At 38.8% G+C, this 16631-nt stretch overlaps 1 protein-coding gene across 1 annotated transcript in view; it reads left to right on the top strand.

The window, feature by feature from the left end:
- The first annotated feature begins 15168 nt into the window (after positions 1-15168).
- Positions 15169-16631, top strand: part of LOC129756837 (uncharacterized) — a 28995-nt gene continuing 27532 nt past the window's right edge. The window contains exon 1 of the mRNA XM_055753868.1: positions 15169-15394. Coding sequence (XP_055609843.1) covers positions 15374-15394 — 21 coding nt within the window. The 5' untranslated portion in view covers positions 15169-15373. The remainder of the gene's footprint in view (positions 15395-16631) is intronic.

Below are 16631 nucleotides of genomic sequence, written 5' to 3'. Positions count from 1 at the left end.
TGTAATCAGTTTACCTGATGCCCTTAAACGAAGACAAAAACTAACTATGATATCACATAATATTTCATCAGCCCTTATCGTGAAAGCATCTCTACCTGACAAACTATTGATATCCTTTTAGTCTGTTTACGGAGAAAGTGAACGTAAAAGTTTAATATTTATTGCTATTGGGGATAATCTTTATTGCTGAATCACTTCCATTTGCAACATAAATAATCTAAAAAGAGTTATCGTGTTGGTAATGACTCCCTCTAACAACGTATGTATAAATCACTTGCTGTGTGAACTAGCCAATTATCATCCGCAGCATACAAATTGTCATCGTCAAATCATGATTTTTATCATTGATAATTTCCAAGAACAATAACAGAAGTACAAATGCTTACGTTTAGTTGGAGAATATTGTCATTGGCAACTATGGAATGTATACAACATAAAAATGGGTTAATCCAGGTATGATGCAAAGAACACGTAATACCTGTATTGTGATATCTCCACCTGGGAAGATATGAAAGTTACTGACGACATACATGGACGTTATCTACAATCAGCTGAAGATGTGCCTTTTCGAGTAGCTGTAACAGAACACCATTTTATTACACACGTTTTGAAAATACGTCAATCAAAAACGTCATATTCCGAATCGCGCCCTCTGCTTTTATCTACGGTATCTGCTCCACTGAGTCGATCTGAAAAACATTTAAAATTTTAAAACATAATCAGTTATTTCACAATGTAGCAAAACAGTTATAACAAATAATATTGCGTCGCAAACCTAACTTAAATCACCCAATAGATGATTTGAACAATATTGGTATTCGTTCTGATAGAACGAACGCCAAACAGTATCGCTATTTGTGCTATTCACACAGCTAGGCGTTCATGTCGATAGTTGATGAGTAGGTAGCCCATAATAATCATTCTGACATACCACCAGACAGGTGATATAAAATAAGCAAACAAAAGTTCATCACTTGAATAAGCGCCACGCTTGATTGACGTTATTGGATTGTTAACGCATCATAGATGTTGATTGAGTAGCCGCCATATGTCGGATTCACGTAGACAATCTCGTCATGCTACGATAAAAATAGCATCGACAAAAATCCCCTTTTCGCGAAGGAAAATTTTCGATGGAGCCGTGCCGTCGTAGATTGTCGTTCCGGCCTTCGTCTTTCAGTTGATGACAAATCAGAACGGTATCGTCAATTTATTGATATGATAGTGGGGGCGCAATTTCTTATAATGGGCACGTTACTATTTTTTTACAGCGCGAGCTATTGTCCACAGGTAAAAAGAAATAGTTTATTTCCATCTATTACACACATAAACGCTCGGGGGTTTTCGTAGGATAAAAGGAACTAAGAATGTTTTGCAAGAGCAATTATAAGACAAAAAATCCAATACGTCGTTTCAGATTGGTTGAAGAATTTAGGGCTAAGTGGGGTAATTATGAACTAACGCTGTTAGCGCCGTTTAGGTCATAGTTAATAGGGTCTTAAAGCATAAACTGAACTATTTATTTATTTATTTATTATTCTGATCAACAGATCATATATAGATCCAAATGATGACTTAAAATTAAAATTAAATTAAAACAAAACACTTAGGTCTAGCTACGGGCTCCTCAACGCACTTAGAACTTTTCTTCGGAAAACATCCCTCGAATCGTCGAAGTCAAAATGCTCGGAAAAGCGGTTGAATGATTTCATTGCACCGATGAGGGCGCTGTTTGCTCCATAATTGTTCATTCGAATGGGAACATATAATTGAAGATCCTGATTTCTAAGACCACGGGGTCGCACACTTAGTGGAATAGCTTCCAGTAAAGTGGGACAGTCGATTCGCGATGTCAAGAGATCAGCAACGAAAGATGCACGGGTTGCATGTCTGCGAGCTTGAAGAGTGTCAATGTCGATAAGGCGGCATCGATTTTCGTAGCTTGGTAAGCGGAAAGGGTCTTGCCAGTTCAGATGCCTAAGGGCGTATCGTAAAAAGCGCCGCTGGATAGCCTCGAGACGTTCAGCGCCGTTCTGGTAGTAGGGGCACCAGACGGCAGATGCGTATTCAAGAATGGAACGAACAATGCTGCAATATAGGCTTTTCAGGCAATACACGTCCTTGAAGTCCTTCGCTACTCTAAAAATGAAACCAAGACTTCTGGATGCTTTGTTGACTACGTAGTTTGTTTGTGTCTTGAATTCCAGTCGCTTATCGAGGATGACGCCAAGATCGTTAATATGGTCCACGCGTGCGATGGGCTGTTCTCCAAGGTAGTATTCCGCAATCAAAGGCTGCCGCTTACGAGAAAAACTGATAACTGCGCATTTGTTACGATTCAATGGCAAGCAATTGATGTCGCACCAATTAGCGAAGAGGTTGAACTGATTTTGCAGAAAATTAATATCGTCGTAGTCGTTTACGGTGTAAAACAGTTTTAGGTCATCAGCATAGCAAAGTTTTGGGCTGTCAAGGAGTGAAAGCACGTCGTTAAAATACATTAGGAAAATAATCGGTCCTAAATGGCTTCCTTGTGGCACACCGGAGGAGGCAGAAAACTGCTTGGAAAAGGTATCACCAGTCCTAACAGTCAGTTTGCGCCCAGTCAAATAACTGCGAAACCAGCCAAGTAAAGTACCACCGAACCCCAAGCGTCCAAGTTTCCCTATGGCAATTTCGTGGTTCACTTTGTCGAATGCAGCTGACAGATCGGTGTATATGGCATCAGTTTGAGATTTTGCAGCAAAGCTTTCATGCACAAAAGAAGTGAACGTCAACAAGTTGCTTGTCGTAGAGCGTTTAGGCATGAATCCGTGCTGGTCATTAGAAATGTAGTTCTTACAAAACGAGAAGATGGGATCCAGGACCACTAATTCGAATAGTTTGGCTATCGAACATAAGGCTGAGATTCCACGGTAGTTGTTCACATCTCGTCTATCACCTTTTTTGTGGACCGGGAACATATAAACTTCTTTCCACAGTAGTGGGAAGGTAGCTCTGTCAAGCGAAGCTTGAAAAATAAGACGAATAGGAGTCAACAAAACAGGCATGAAACTTTTTAGAAAAGAAGCTGGTATCCCGTCCGGACCTGTAGAAAAGGAATTCTTGAGCTTCGACGCTGCCTTCGAGATGATTGCATCCTCGATTTCAATACCGTTCAATGAAAAGCCCAGTGGCGAAATGTTCCTGATAGCACTAGCCAAATGCTCTGGGGATGTGGAAGCTGTAGTGAAAATATTTGAAAATTTTTGGGCAAAAAGATCGCAAATTTCTCGATCAGAGTTCGCCGTGATGTCATCCAGAAACATTTGAGCAGGAATACCAGGTTCTTTCCGCTGACTATTCACATGTTTCCAAAATGATTTTGGGCAGGATTTGAGGTTACGTTGTACTCGGCGAAGGTAGTTCTGGTAACAACGTTTGCTGGCTTTTTTATAAGCCGAATTAAGCTTCCGATATATATACTTGGTGTAAGGAGATTTTTGTTCGTTATAATTTCGAAGCGCACATCTTTTTTCCGTTTTCAGTCGTCGCAATTCAGTCGTAACCCAGGGAGTTCGTAGATTTTCTCTGATAGTACGTTTAGGCACATGACGATCAATGACATAGTTCAGGATATGCGAGAAGGTTTCTGCAGCAGAGTTAGGATCCGATATATCGAGCTCCGATGCCCAGTCGATGGTGGCCAAGATGCGAGAAATGTCATCGAAGTTGGCGTTCTTATAGTCGAGGTAAAAAGCTGGTAAATTTACAACACGAGCGTTCAACTTAGTTACTTCAAGTGAGGCCGATAGAGCAGGATGATGTGGAACTGCTTTAACGAGCGGTGCAGGAGCTAATTCAATGGTCGGTATACGAGACCCATCGTTGGCAAAACAAAGGTCCAGCATACGACCGTTTTCGTTCACCACGCTGTTGATCTGACGCAAAGTCGCTGTACTCAGGGAGTCTAATATGATGTTCGAAGGAGTCGAAAAGGTAGAACGAGCAGGATCCGGGTACAAAAAGCTACCATGGTTGGAGCACCACTTCAAACCGGGCATATTGAAATCGCCAATGACGAGTATGTCATCCTCCGGGGCGCAAGAAGAGCTTACTTTTGAGATGCAGCGTGAAAACGACTCAGCTAGGGCAACATCTCTAGAGCGATCGGGCGGCAAATACAGTACGCAAACGAACAGTTTCCGATCTCCAAGATCGATGCGAGTCCACACAAGTTCCAGATCGCACCAGGAATTATCGTCGATGAGCTGCGCTGAGAGATTCGACTTGACGGCAATTAGCACTCCGCCTCCACTAGACTTGTTGCTGTTACGGGCACTACGGTCGCAGCGAAACACTGAATAGTCAGGGCCGAATATCTGGCCAGATAGTGTGCAGTCGTTCAGCCATGTTTCCGTAAAGGCGATGACGTCATAGCAGGAACATGAGGTAGCGAGAAGGTAGTCGGACAAGCAGGAATTTATACCACCGACATTCTGGTAGTAAAAGGATATGGAATCAAAAGATTTCGATCCGGATGTCTGTGTGCGATGTACGCTGGAAAAGGGAACATCATCAGGCACAAGAGCTGCTTGACTGGGTGAAATGTTAAAATCCAACGGATACTTGCCATAGTTAGGCAATTGGAAGTCTCCCCCTGAACCACCTGACCGATGCACGGGACGACTTGGAGCAGGAACGAACGGTCGTTGGTGGCCAGGGAAAAGAACTTCCAGATTGCTTAAGGAGGTGCGTCCCGAGGTCCTAGAGAGATTCGCAGGAACAGAGTCGATATCGAGGCCGTCTGTAGTAGCAGGCTGTGGCATCAAGCTGGCATCCGGGTAGATTTCAGATATATGTGCAGCAAAAAACTGATTCGTCGTATACGATTGAGTGCTAGAATGCAGAGGTGCGTGACTCGGAGAAAAACAAAACACAGGAGAATACTTGCCATAGAATGGCAATTGGAAGCCTTCCCCTTGACCACCTGACCGATACACGGGACGACTTGAAGCAGGAACGGGCGGTCGTTGGTGGTCAGGAAAAAGAACTTCCAAATTGCCTTGATTGGTGCGTCCCGACATCCAGAAGAGATCCGCCAGATTGGTTTCTGTGTTCAAAGCATCGTTAGCAGCAGGCAGTGGCAAAGAGTTGACATCCGTGGTGAGATGTGCAACATAACGGGTAAAATAAGGCTGAGTTGAAGCGCATAATGCGGGGCTGGAAGGTAGAGGTGCGTGACTCGGGGAAAAACAATAAACAGCAGAATACTTGCCATGGCATGGCAGTTGGAAGTCTCCCCCTGAACCACCTGACCGATAAACGGGACGACTTGCGGCAGGAACGAACGGTCGTTGGTGGTCAGAGAAGAGAACTTCCGAACTGACTTGGTTGGTGCGTCCCGATGTCCAATAATAAGGTGGTTGAAATTGGTCACTATTGAGGGCCACGAAATTGTCTGGAATTATAATCCGTAAACTCACGGAAGTACATTCCCTTTGGCCACGATTCAGGATCTAACGCTTGTTGCTTGGCGTCTTGCGAAATCCCAACTTTAAATGATATAAACCGGTAGGAACTTATATCACTTCCTCTGGGAACCAGTTTCACGACGTTGGCCTCTTCAATTCCAAGGTTGGTTTGAACCATGGCCCGAACGGCGTCTTCGGAGACGTCAGGTTTAATCCGCGACAGATAAATCCAAAATAATTTAGGGTTATCGTCGTCGCAGAGTGGGATGGATACGATGTTTTCTGAAGCATGTTTGGAACCCAATTTGCAAGGTTCGGTGGATGCTGCACTAGGGATCCGAGTACGCTTCAAAGGGCGTCTCAGCTCAGGCGTAGGTGTCGATTTGTCCCACAATGGGGCACGAATCGGTTTACGGGCTATCTGTTGAATGTCAGATCTTAGTTCCGTGATCGCATTCGTAAGCAGCGTAAGAGCGTTATTTTCTGGCGGAGCGCCAAAAGCCACCGAACGATAGCTAGCATTCGAAACCAACTCATTGATATATTACAGTTATAACTTGTAAACATAACTATATACATTTTGTAGTTACAACTATTAACTATTAACAAAGTTCATGTCTCTGAGAAAAGAAAATCGTTTTGAGAAGTGTCTTATTAATTGCGTCCCTCGTCAATGTGAATAGAGATAAAATGTTGTTTTTGGAAGTTTCACTTCCAGTAATTGATGCTCCAGGAGGCGTGATATGATTTTCTGTTGAAAAAATCCACCCATGCACAAAGAAGTGTTCATATTTACCTCATATTTTTCAAGATACGGGTTGATTATGAACACGCGTTTTCTGAGCATTCGTTGATAACTAAAATCTATTTGTTACAGTCAGGCAGATCATCTGCGGCGGTGGAGGAGATCTATCGCAAACAGAAACGCGAAGCAGGAAGGATTGGGTTGATGATTAATACGTCCAAGACGAAGTACATGCTGGCTGTGGTATCCTGATAGAAGATAATCCCACATCATAGTAAGCCATGAGCGGCGAGAGCAAGGTAAACGAGAGTATAAATATTGGGATCTCTCTAGCTAGAGCAAAGGTGAGTATAAGTAAGACAGGCAAACACGTAGGATCAAGGATATTACATTGGCGACCGTGACAGAACCGCTTGCAGAAAGAGTTTAGTGGACTTTGTTTCTAATCCAAGGGAAGGGCAGTGTTAGAACCGGCGATGCGAGGACGATGGAACAAGCACGATGGCATGAGGACGATGCCGCGAGGACGACTTCGCATGGACGATGACGCGAGGACGATGACGCATGGGTGATGGCGCGAGGGCAAGCACGACAGTGGCAAGATGAGTGACTCGCGATGCGATGCAGTCTCGAGAATGCCATACGGATGGGTTATTTTCAAATCATGCCGATGTCATCCGGATAGCGAGGTAAAACATTCTGATTGATTCAATGTGCAAGGCGCAGCGGTGTGCAAAACGCAGCAGTGATCAAATGTTGTGAAACGGGCTGTCGTGAGACGGGGTGTGATTTAATGGGCACCACTGGCAAAAAAATGCATTAAATCGTTGAACACTAGTCAGAGTACAGCTCAAGGCAGTGTTAATAATTGCAGTCGGATCCAGCCCAAGGCGCAATTTATTGTAAAATAAACTTGAACCCGAGTATCAGCTCAAGGTCAAGTGGAGGCAGTAAAAGCAAAATCCTGAATCAGAGAATCAGCTCAAGGTCAGGTGGAAACATATATGTCAAAATCCTGAACTCGAGTAAAAGCTCATGGTCAGGTAGGGAAAGAAAAATAAAGGAAGAAGAAACTAAGCCCCGAATTGGAGTATAAGCTCATGGTCAGGCGAAGGGCATGAAGAAGGAAAAGCAAAAAAAAAACAAAATGAGAAAAATCTGAGAAAGAATTGAGAAAAAAAATCGAGAAATTGTGACAATGAAAGACATAATGGAAGAAGTGGAAAATAACAATAAAATGGATTAACAACAAGGTAATGACGAATAAAGGAAAATTGATTTAGAGAAAAAGAGAAGGAAGAGAATGGGCAAAGAAAACTCAATGATAGTGAAGATAAAGGAAATTACGTTAGAGAAAGAGAGAGAGAGGGGTTCAAGAAGTAGTGTATGAACTGATTGGAAAAAGGGAGGAACAGATAAAACGTAAAGCTCAAATAAAACCGTGGAAAATGTTAAAGTAGTTATAAAAAGATTAAAACAAGAAAGCTGTACAGATAGATACATGAAGGAAAGATTTAAAGACGTAATAGAAAAGAAATACTTAAGTGAGTTATCGACAAGAATCTCAAGGGTTGTTTTCATAGCTTTTTGTGCAAAGGGAGGATGTGGTATCCTGATAGAAGATAATCCCACATCATAGTAAGCCATGAGCGGCGAGAGCAAGGTAAACGAGAGTATAAATATTGGGATCTCTCTAGAGCAAAGGTGAGTATAAGTAAGACAGGCAAACACGTAGGATCAAGGATATTACACTGGCCTGCGGATCCAAGACCGACCGAACCCGCTTGTCCAGTAATAACAAGGTCACGATCGACGGCGACGAGCTGGAGATAGTCGAAGACTTTGTCTATCTCGGCTCACTGGTGACCGCAGACAATGACACCAGCCGTGAGATCTGGAGGCGAATTATCAGCGAAAGTCATGCCTATTATGGACTCCACAAGCAACTGCGATCGAGAAGACTTAGCCCTCGCACGAAGTGTAACTTGTATATGACGCTTATTAGACTGGTTGTTCTCTACGGGCACGAGACATGGGTATTGCTCGAGGAGGACCTGAGTACACTCGGAGTATTCGAGCGACGAGTGTTAAGAACCATCTTTAGCGGCGTACAGGAGAACGGAGTGTGGAGGCGAAGGATGAACCACGAGCTCGCGCGACTCTACAGTAAATCCAGTATCCAGAAGGTAGTGAAGGATGGCCGTATACGCTGGGCGGGACATGTTGCGAGAATGCCGGACGACTGTCCTGCAAAACAGGTGTTCGCTACGAATCCGGTAGGAACAAGACGAGCGGGAGCGCAACGAGCGAGGTGGTTAGACCAAGTGGAGCGTAATCTGGCGAACGTGGGGTGCCCGAGAAATTGGAGAACGGTTGCCATGGACCGAGTGAATTTTAGGAATTATGTTCGTCAAGTTATGTCGTGAGACGGAATACTATGTAAATAAAAAATAAATAAATTGTTGCAGTCAAAATTACGATAACCATTCAAATCTTGAAAATAAGCCTTAATCATTACTTTATAAGTTTTTTAGAATTGTGTATCTGTAATTATATAAAAAAATGCCTCCCACAAAAAATGAAAAATATTAAGATTAGCGTATCAAGCAATTGAAAGAAAAAAAAATTTTTTTTTCAAAACCTTAGAGTTCCTTGGAGTAACAGTATATAGAAATTTAATTACATTACGATGATTAGAAATATATCAAGGAAAATTGAAAATTCAAGTGTTATTTTGAACCAATAAAAATCGAAATATGCCATTTCTGAGGGTTTGCTATAAAGTAAAAAATACTTTTACCATGGTTTTGGCGAAAAAAAATTAACATTCTTTGGTACGTGGGGTATATGGCGTATATAACAGATTCTAGAATATCATACGTTGTTAAAAAATGATGCAAACTACTGTAAACTGTAAACTTGAAATGGATCCCATTATTGAGATCTAGAGAAAAAAAATCGGCTGTATATGCCCCTAAATTCGAATGAAAGGGTAGGTGATGATTTAGAAGCTAACAGTAGGATGAAAAAAATCTGCTGAGCGGAAAACTATGCACTTTTCTTTAAAAGTTATGGAAGCTTAAATTAGAGCATTTATGTTGTTCTAAAGTTTTTAGATTTTACAAGTTTAGGTATCAAAAATCGACGTTTAAAAAGTTGACAATTCAAATCTTTGTTCCTTTTTTTTCTTCGATTAAGTTTATATCATCTCAAGCAAATCGTCCCGAGGGGAAGAACCACCACGGATAAGTGAAACCTCGAATTACACGAACTACATACGTACAAACCCTATTTTTTGCTCTGATTTGCATATCTTTCAGGCGCATAGATCGTTATATATAGATATATGGAAAAACGTCGATTATATAGCATAACAATATATCGCGATGATAAAACATAACATTACATGGATTTTTAATGAAAATGATGGCTCGGAAAACGTGGAAGCTCGGATAATCGGAGCTACTTCCCAGATACGTTTATCACATATGGGGGCTTGTGATATAGCTCAGTTGGCAAGTCAGTTGCTTCCTGAGCCGATGTCCAGGAGTTCGAGCCCAAGAGTAAGTATCGAACACAGTTGTACCGGATTAGTTTTTCAATAACTGTCCGCCAACTGCAACGTTGATAAAGTCGCGAATGCCACAAAGATGGTAAAACGACTATAATCCCTGCTGAAATGCTGAAAGTCGACCCTGCCTTGTCAGCACAAATGTTGCACCGTCTTTTCGCTGACATTTGGGATACTACAACATTACTAGCCGACTGGATGCATGGTATCCTTGTAAAGGTCCCGGAGAAAGGAGACCTTACAGGATGCGGAAACTTGCGAAGCATAACGTTGATCTGTACAAATGATCCTGAACAGGATCCAGGAGAAAATCAACGCTACGCTCCTACGGCAACAAGCTGGATTCCGATCCGGACGATCATGAGTGGACCACACCACAACGCTACGAATCATGCTGGAACAAATCAACGAATTCCAGGACTCTCTTCTGCTGGTGTTCGTTGATTTCGAAAAAGCATTCGAATAATACTGATGCAAATCAATGAATTCCAGGCCTCTGGAGCATTCGAAATGAAAACATCTGTGCTGAAATGGCTAACGGCTAATCACTTTTGGAATCCTGAATAAGAATGGCATTTTCAATCAAACGCAAAGTTTTACGGAATCTACTTAAATGAAAAAATATATCGGTTGATCCTTACAAAAAAACAAACTATTTAAATCACCAAAATCGAATTCCATATCAGTTCATAAATTCGAAGCTTTTCAAAATGCATTCTCGGTTGCATATAAAATATAAAAGAAAGGTGTGTCTAGGAATGAGTTCCTGATTTCGAGAATCAACAATGCAAGCAACGGAGCGCTGTGGCGTTGAATTGTGCCTAACCGTGAACCAGCAAGATTGAAAAATGCTTTCTAGGGACTATATTTCATCCCGGTGTGCATAATTCCGGACATATTTATGTGCGAACGGTCAAAGCGATGAGAGCTTAAATCGTCCCTGGAAGAGGACATCTTTCAAGGGTGGTCTGTCGTAATTTCTACCCGGGACGTGATGCGGCTACGTTTTTCTCTTTCGGGAATAAATCGGTAACTATGCACCAATCTGAAAAATTCATCACGCAAAAGAATATCAATTGAGTTTCGTGGTAATGAGCCCAATTTCTCACAGCATGTGTAATTGAGAATGATTAAAATATATACATAAACCCACATACATACAATTTTTGAAGTATTGCAATGTATTTGAATGTATCTGGAAGAAGGTAAGTTGGTGAAAAGGTGCAACTAAAATCGCGTATCTCGTTATCACGCTTGAACAAGCCATCAGCAACATTTCTTAGAAAGAAAGTATATTAGGTACTTAGAATTCTTGGGGATCTGAATAAAATTCACTGATGAAGAACGCTGATTAGGAGTTGTATTTATAATTCCTTTTTGTGGGAATTTTGATTGCTTGGGTTTTCATTTCTTTTATGTTCATTGTCCCACCTTCTAGTCCCAATTAACACCGGCTTGAGCTGGTCGCGTTATCTTTGCGAAATTCCCAACATCATTACACTGCAATGATTCACCTTTTGAAAAACTGCAATCCTATTCGTTAAGAATTCACTGTAACTTAACTTACCATCTATTCGTTTGATGTTAAGCTATCTATTTATTGATATTCAGCAAAAGGATATGCTCAATAAATAACAACTATTGACCAAATTTGTTTTGTAATCTAATTAAGAGCCCGATGCCGATTATCCGACGCATAGGGCTGAGAAAAAAGATCTCCACTGCTGGCGATATTTTACAAAGGGTGAAAATAAATTCAAGATTTTTTTTTTAATTTTAATTTCAGCTTATTGCAATTTGGTTGTGACCAAATAAATCAGTACATCAATACTAAAATATCAGTACCTACATATTTTCCAGTACAGCATCAAATCAATGAATACAGTATACCTTTTTGTTCATAACGCTGCTTTTCCGTAAAACCTACAGTTGTTAAAACACTATCTGAGGCTAGGAGTATAAAGCATAATCATTGAATTATTGTTTTGGTGAAATTTAGCCATTTTTTGCTAAGACCAAACTACTTTTTACGTATTCTTTCAAAAACATTTTTAATCGAAGGATGAACAATGATGCTGCATACATTTAGGGGGAAAATATTGATCATATGATCAGATATCATATGAGGCAATTCGGTTCGGATGAGCTGACGGTTCGAAAGATCTTTACGAAACAAGAAAAAGTTACTATGGGTTCATGAAAATCTACTGTGGGAGAAAAAAGTTATGGATTGAAGAAGTTGTATTATTTTAGGTTCACAGTAGATATCGTTGCTCGGAAATTACGATTCATGCATGTATCTAGATTATTTTTAAGATTTTTCGTTCCTTGGCAAAAGCATTTTAAAATTAGAGCCTCCGATTGATATTTTTCAGAGTGTGAATATTAGTATATAACTGTAAAAAAAATCATCCGACCACATTTTTGTTTATGAGATTTCAAATACGTAATTAGACGGCATCCATTAATTACGTAACGCAAAACATTGACTTTTTTTACCCCCTACCCCCGTATGTCACAAATCGTAACGCTGCGACGTACCCCCCTTTAAAAATTACGTAATGCTGATTAATACCCCCCCCCCCTCCTTCACCCCTTTTTCATATTTTTGAATTTTGATTTTTGAAGGTTAAAGCGAGTTTTAATTTAAACTATTATTTTTTTTCATCATTCTTTAAATAACATACAATAAAATAAACTGAGACAATATCTGTCCAGATTGCTTCTTAGAAGTCAATAATGATAACTTTTTGTTAACTCATTGATTGACTTTGCTTGTTAGCTGATAGTCTTAGTTTAATTTATATTATTCAAGAAGCATAACTTGTTATGCAAAATATACTTCACTTAGTAAAATTCTTCGAAACTATTAAATTTTGCATGTTAAAACCCATAAAGTGTAATTGAGTTCTTGGGGGTTTAATTTACGGTTTTCCAACGGTTATTTCATGGATATTCAATACAGATCTTAAAAAGTCTCTCTCAGAATCTAAGTAAGCATCGATCGTTCGAAGACGTGTTTGTTATTATTATTATTAAATGTTCTACATCATCATGAAGATAAGGAAAAAAAAAATCTAAATCTCAGATTGAATTAACAATAGCTTTTGTGACGTTAAGTGAAAATTGTAAAACATTAACTGAGAAGCGCTGGAAAAGATGAAAGGTGGGAAAGATCGGATTACCTGTGAAATAAGCGTCAAGTGAAAGTATCGGGTAAGATCAATCAGTTTTTTGTCTATTTTTTTTGTTTTTAACCTTGAAAATTGAACATTATCACTTCAAACCCGCATTCTATAGAATCATATGAAGCTTTTGGCTGGGAACTCCACGCTTCATTCCCCTCTTTTGTTCCTGTATCTTTTGCGTTTTACATCACATGGTTGGCCTGGCCGTAGAAGTATCTGCAATGCATGTTGTATGTATCAGATATGTTGAAAAGAAAAATGAGGAACACAAATTTATCATTTTCCAGGATGCCTACAAATTTTGGCCATGTTGTTGGTGTTTGGAGAAGAAGAAGACGAAGAAAAGATATTTGGTGTACATTTCCTGAAGAAAATGCATGACATATAAATAGCTGAGATAAAAATGATGTAAAGCCATATCAACAATGTTAAGGCTAATATTAAATTTACATTTGATTGTTTTAATTGAATCTATCCCTTTTCTGACATGAATTTTAGAAAAATGGTTTAAGCAACACAGTTGAATATCATGTATCCAAGGCCGGACTAAACCAATCTAATCAGAATCTAGTAAGAAATGAATTCAAAGAAAGTAAGAAAAAACACCTTAGATTTGAATATTATTAAGGAAAACTTCAGCAGTGTTCAGATCGTTTTCACTAACTCCCTAGAAAAAAAAATGTAGAGCCCAATTTGAGTTTTCTGTTTTTTTTTCAACAGCATTAATAAATCCAGCAAAAAACGAGCTTTTTTTATAATACTTAATCTGTCAACCGAACCAGACCAGGGAATGCACCCTATAATGAATAATACCGTCAAACGGGGCAACATGCAACAGCAAGGTTAGATGCAACATTTGTATACAACAACACTTATTGAATTTTTATTTTAATATAATGTAATAAAGTTATCATTTAGTGATAACAAAATAAGGATGACATAGTTTCCCACATCGTGAGATGAATGTTTAAAATAAATGTTTTTATAATTGAAAGCTAAAATGCATCAAGATGCACATCGAAGATTCCGCTTTGAATTCTCGTTTTCATGTGCTGGAGTATAATTGTTTTGCATCACGCGTTTGGAAATTTCAAAATTCCATAAATCCAATCATTAATTTTTATGATTTCAGCTAGTAGAATTAGTGTAGTACTTTTTACCACTGAATGTATGCACCACCCTTATGCTTTTCCTTTAAAAATATTTATGTCAGAAAAAATGTTAAATTTAATCCGACCAAAATAAAAAATACTGCAATTGGTGCATTATGCGTTATGAGAGCACAAATACATCAAAACTATAAATTTTCAAACGTTTTGATTTTATTTTTCATTAAAAACAAAGTCTTTTATCCCTTCTTGTTAGTATTGTAAAATTTGCATGTTTTATTAAAGTTTAAAATAACTGGTTAAACCAATAATTTTTTTGACAACGTCAATTTGATGTCCCAGCAACCTTCAAACTTTTAATGTCCAAGCGGTATGATTATCTGTGGACATTAAGTTTTTAGAAGCCATTGAAGTTGAAAAGTGCTGCATGATGCCCCAGTTCACGGTTAAAATTTGTTAAATGCTTTTAGAAAATTACGAAAAACGATTCGTTTGCTAAACAATTTCAACTCGAAATTTATACAACACTCCTCTACGTGATCAGAAAGGCAGTTTGTGCTTTTTCGTAAGAATCGCCAACCAGTAAAAATTAATCAGTATAAACAACGCTGATATTGAGTTCTAATTTAGAAATCTTTTGAACGAATATATATATATAAGTCTGCAGTACCACTACATAGTGATTCTCCGGTATATTTTTTCGAATTTAATCTCAGCGAAGGCTCTTCCTACTGTGGCATTTCCTTAACATCTCTTCTCAGCTCAATGCCACTATGATGCAGACAATAAAATGGCATTTCATTATAAAGGTAGCTTATTTTGGATTTGAAAAAAGGTTGGCCTAAATCAAGTTGATTGCAAAAAAGGATGCGCTTTCCATAGAATCACAACCACATGAAAATGAACGGTACGATTAATTTCTGTTATTGCGGATTAACACTGTCATCAGCAAGCATGCGCTATCATTTCTCTGACGGAAAATCCTTATCTAAGAATATCATTATCTAAGTGTTTGTATTTTTACTATGATATTCGTTGTTGCGAAAAAAGAGAATAAAAGCTCCCTTGCATACTTAACTTTTAATTCATTGCGAAACGTTGGACAAGCTTGTCCAGACGTCCATAATCGTTAACACCAGAAATAAAGTGTTCCTAATACCTCTATTGTTCGTGATTGTTAGAATTTTCACATAGTATGGATAGTGCTCGCATCTCGTATCGAATGTGATTGTGATATTTCGTTTCAGTTATAGTTTATTATTTGATTGAGTTAGAACCTGATCCAGCTATTATCATTATTTTACATCATGAATAAAATAATCAATTTTGTAAGTGATTTTTTTTGTTTCTTAATACTAAAACCTATATATAAGTGAGTTTTTTTAATGTAATACCGCTATATCTTTACGTGGTTGTTTCAAAGAAACATGTTGAAGCTAAAGTATGAAGCGCATCACCCGTAACAAAAATATCGTGTTAAGTGTAAGGAGTTTTAAGAAGATTCAGTGAAACTATTATCATCCCTGATCAATAGAAGCATAATTATGCATTACTATGCATAATAAATATCAACTTGTTGTGCGGTTAAAACAAACCTAGTCAAGCTATCATTTATATGTAGTGATTTTTTTTTTTGTAATGGAAACAAGATTCCAGATTTAAAGCTCAATTTTTAACCTTAGAAACGTGTGGATATATTTACAAAAATGTTAAAGTTATTTTTCCACATTACACTTGTAAAAGTGAGTCGTTGATTAGTCAACAACCTTAAGCATTGTGTGGATATATACATTTAGGTCTGTTGGCAATTGATCGATTCAAGTATATAATGAGAAAAATAAATTTTAGCTAACTGGCTATCTAATACTGCAATTTTATATCAATAACGGTGAAGTGCTGCAGACTTGCACCTGTTGAATCGCTAGGCTAAAGTTACTTCACCCAGCAAAGTCAAAAAGAATTCCAAAAAAAAGCTTCACTTTTTCATAGAAATCGTTCTTTTAATTTTTACTGTACACTAGACTGCCCCAAATTTGTATGGGAAATTCAAAACCTGTGAAATGTTATGCGCTGCAGGTTAAAATTGATCCTAGGCCTAGTACAAGATCTCATGCCAAATTTGGGCCAGATCGGATCACGTTTAGGGGTCGCTCAACGAGCCTGAAGTTTGTATGGGATTTTGAGACATTTTGTTCGAGAGAAACATGAAAAACCAGTTTTTCAACAATAACTTTGGTTCCCGTCGGCCGATTTCTTTCAAAAACGGGTTTTCTTAAAGCCTAAACTATGAAAAATATTTCATCCGAAGACTGCATTTCAATTAAAGTTAAGATAAGAAAGTTATAAGGCTTCAAAAATGGGTTAACTTTTTTAAGGATGGTATTCATCACTGTTAATGAGTCGAGGCGGTCGAACATAATGACGCCTCATTACCAGTGCTGAATACCACCGTTAAAAAAGTTAGCCCATTTTTGAAGCCTTATAACTTTTTTATCTTAACTTTTATCGAAATGCAGTCTTCGGATGAAATATTTGTCATAATTCAGGCTTTAAGAAAACCCGTTT

The sequence above is a fragment of the Uranotaenia lowii genome, chromosome 3, assembly GCF_029784155.1.
Source record: "Uranotaenia lowii strain MFRU-FL chromosome 3, ASM2978415v1, whole genome shotgun sequence".
Lineage (NCBI taxonomy): Eukaryota > Metazoa > Arthropoda > Insecta > Diptera > Culicidae > Uranotaenia > Uranotaenia lowii.
Note: the sequence above shows the minus strand (reverse complement) of the source record. Positions and strands in the feature narration are given on the sequence as shown.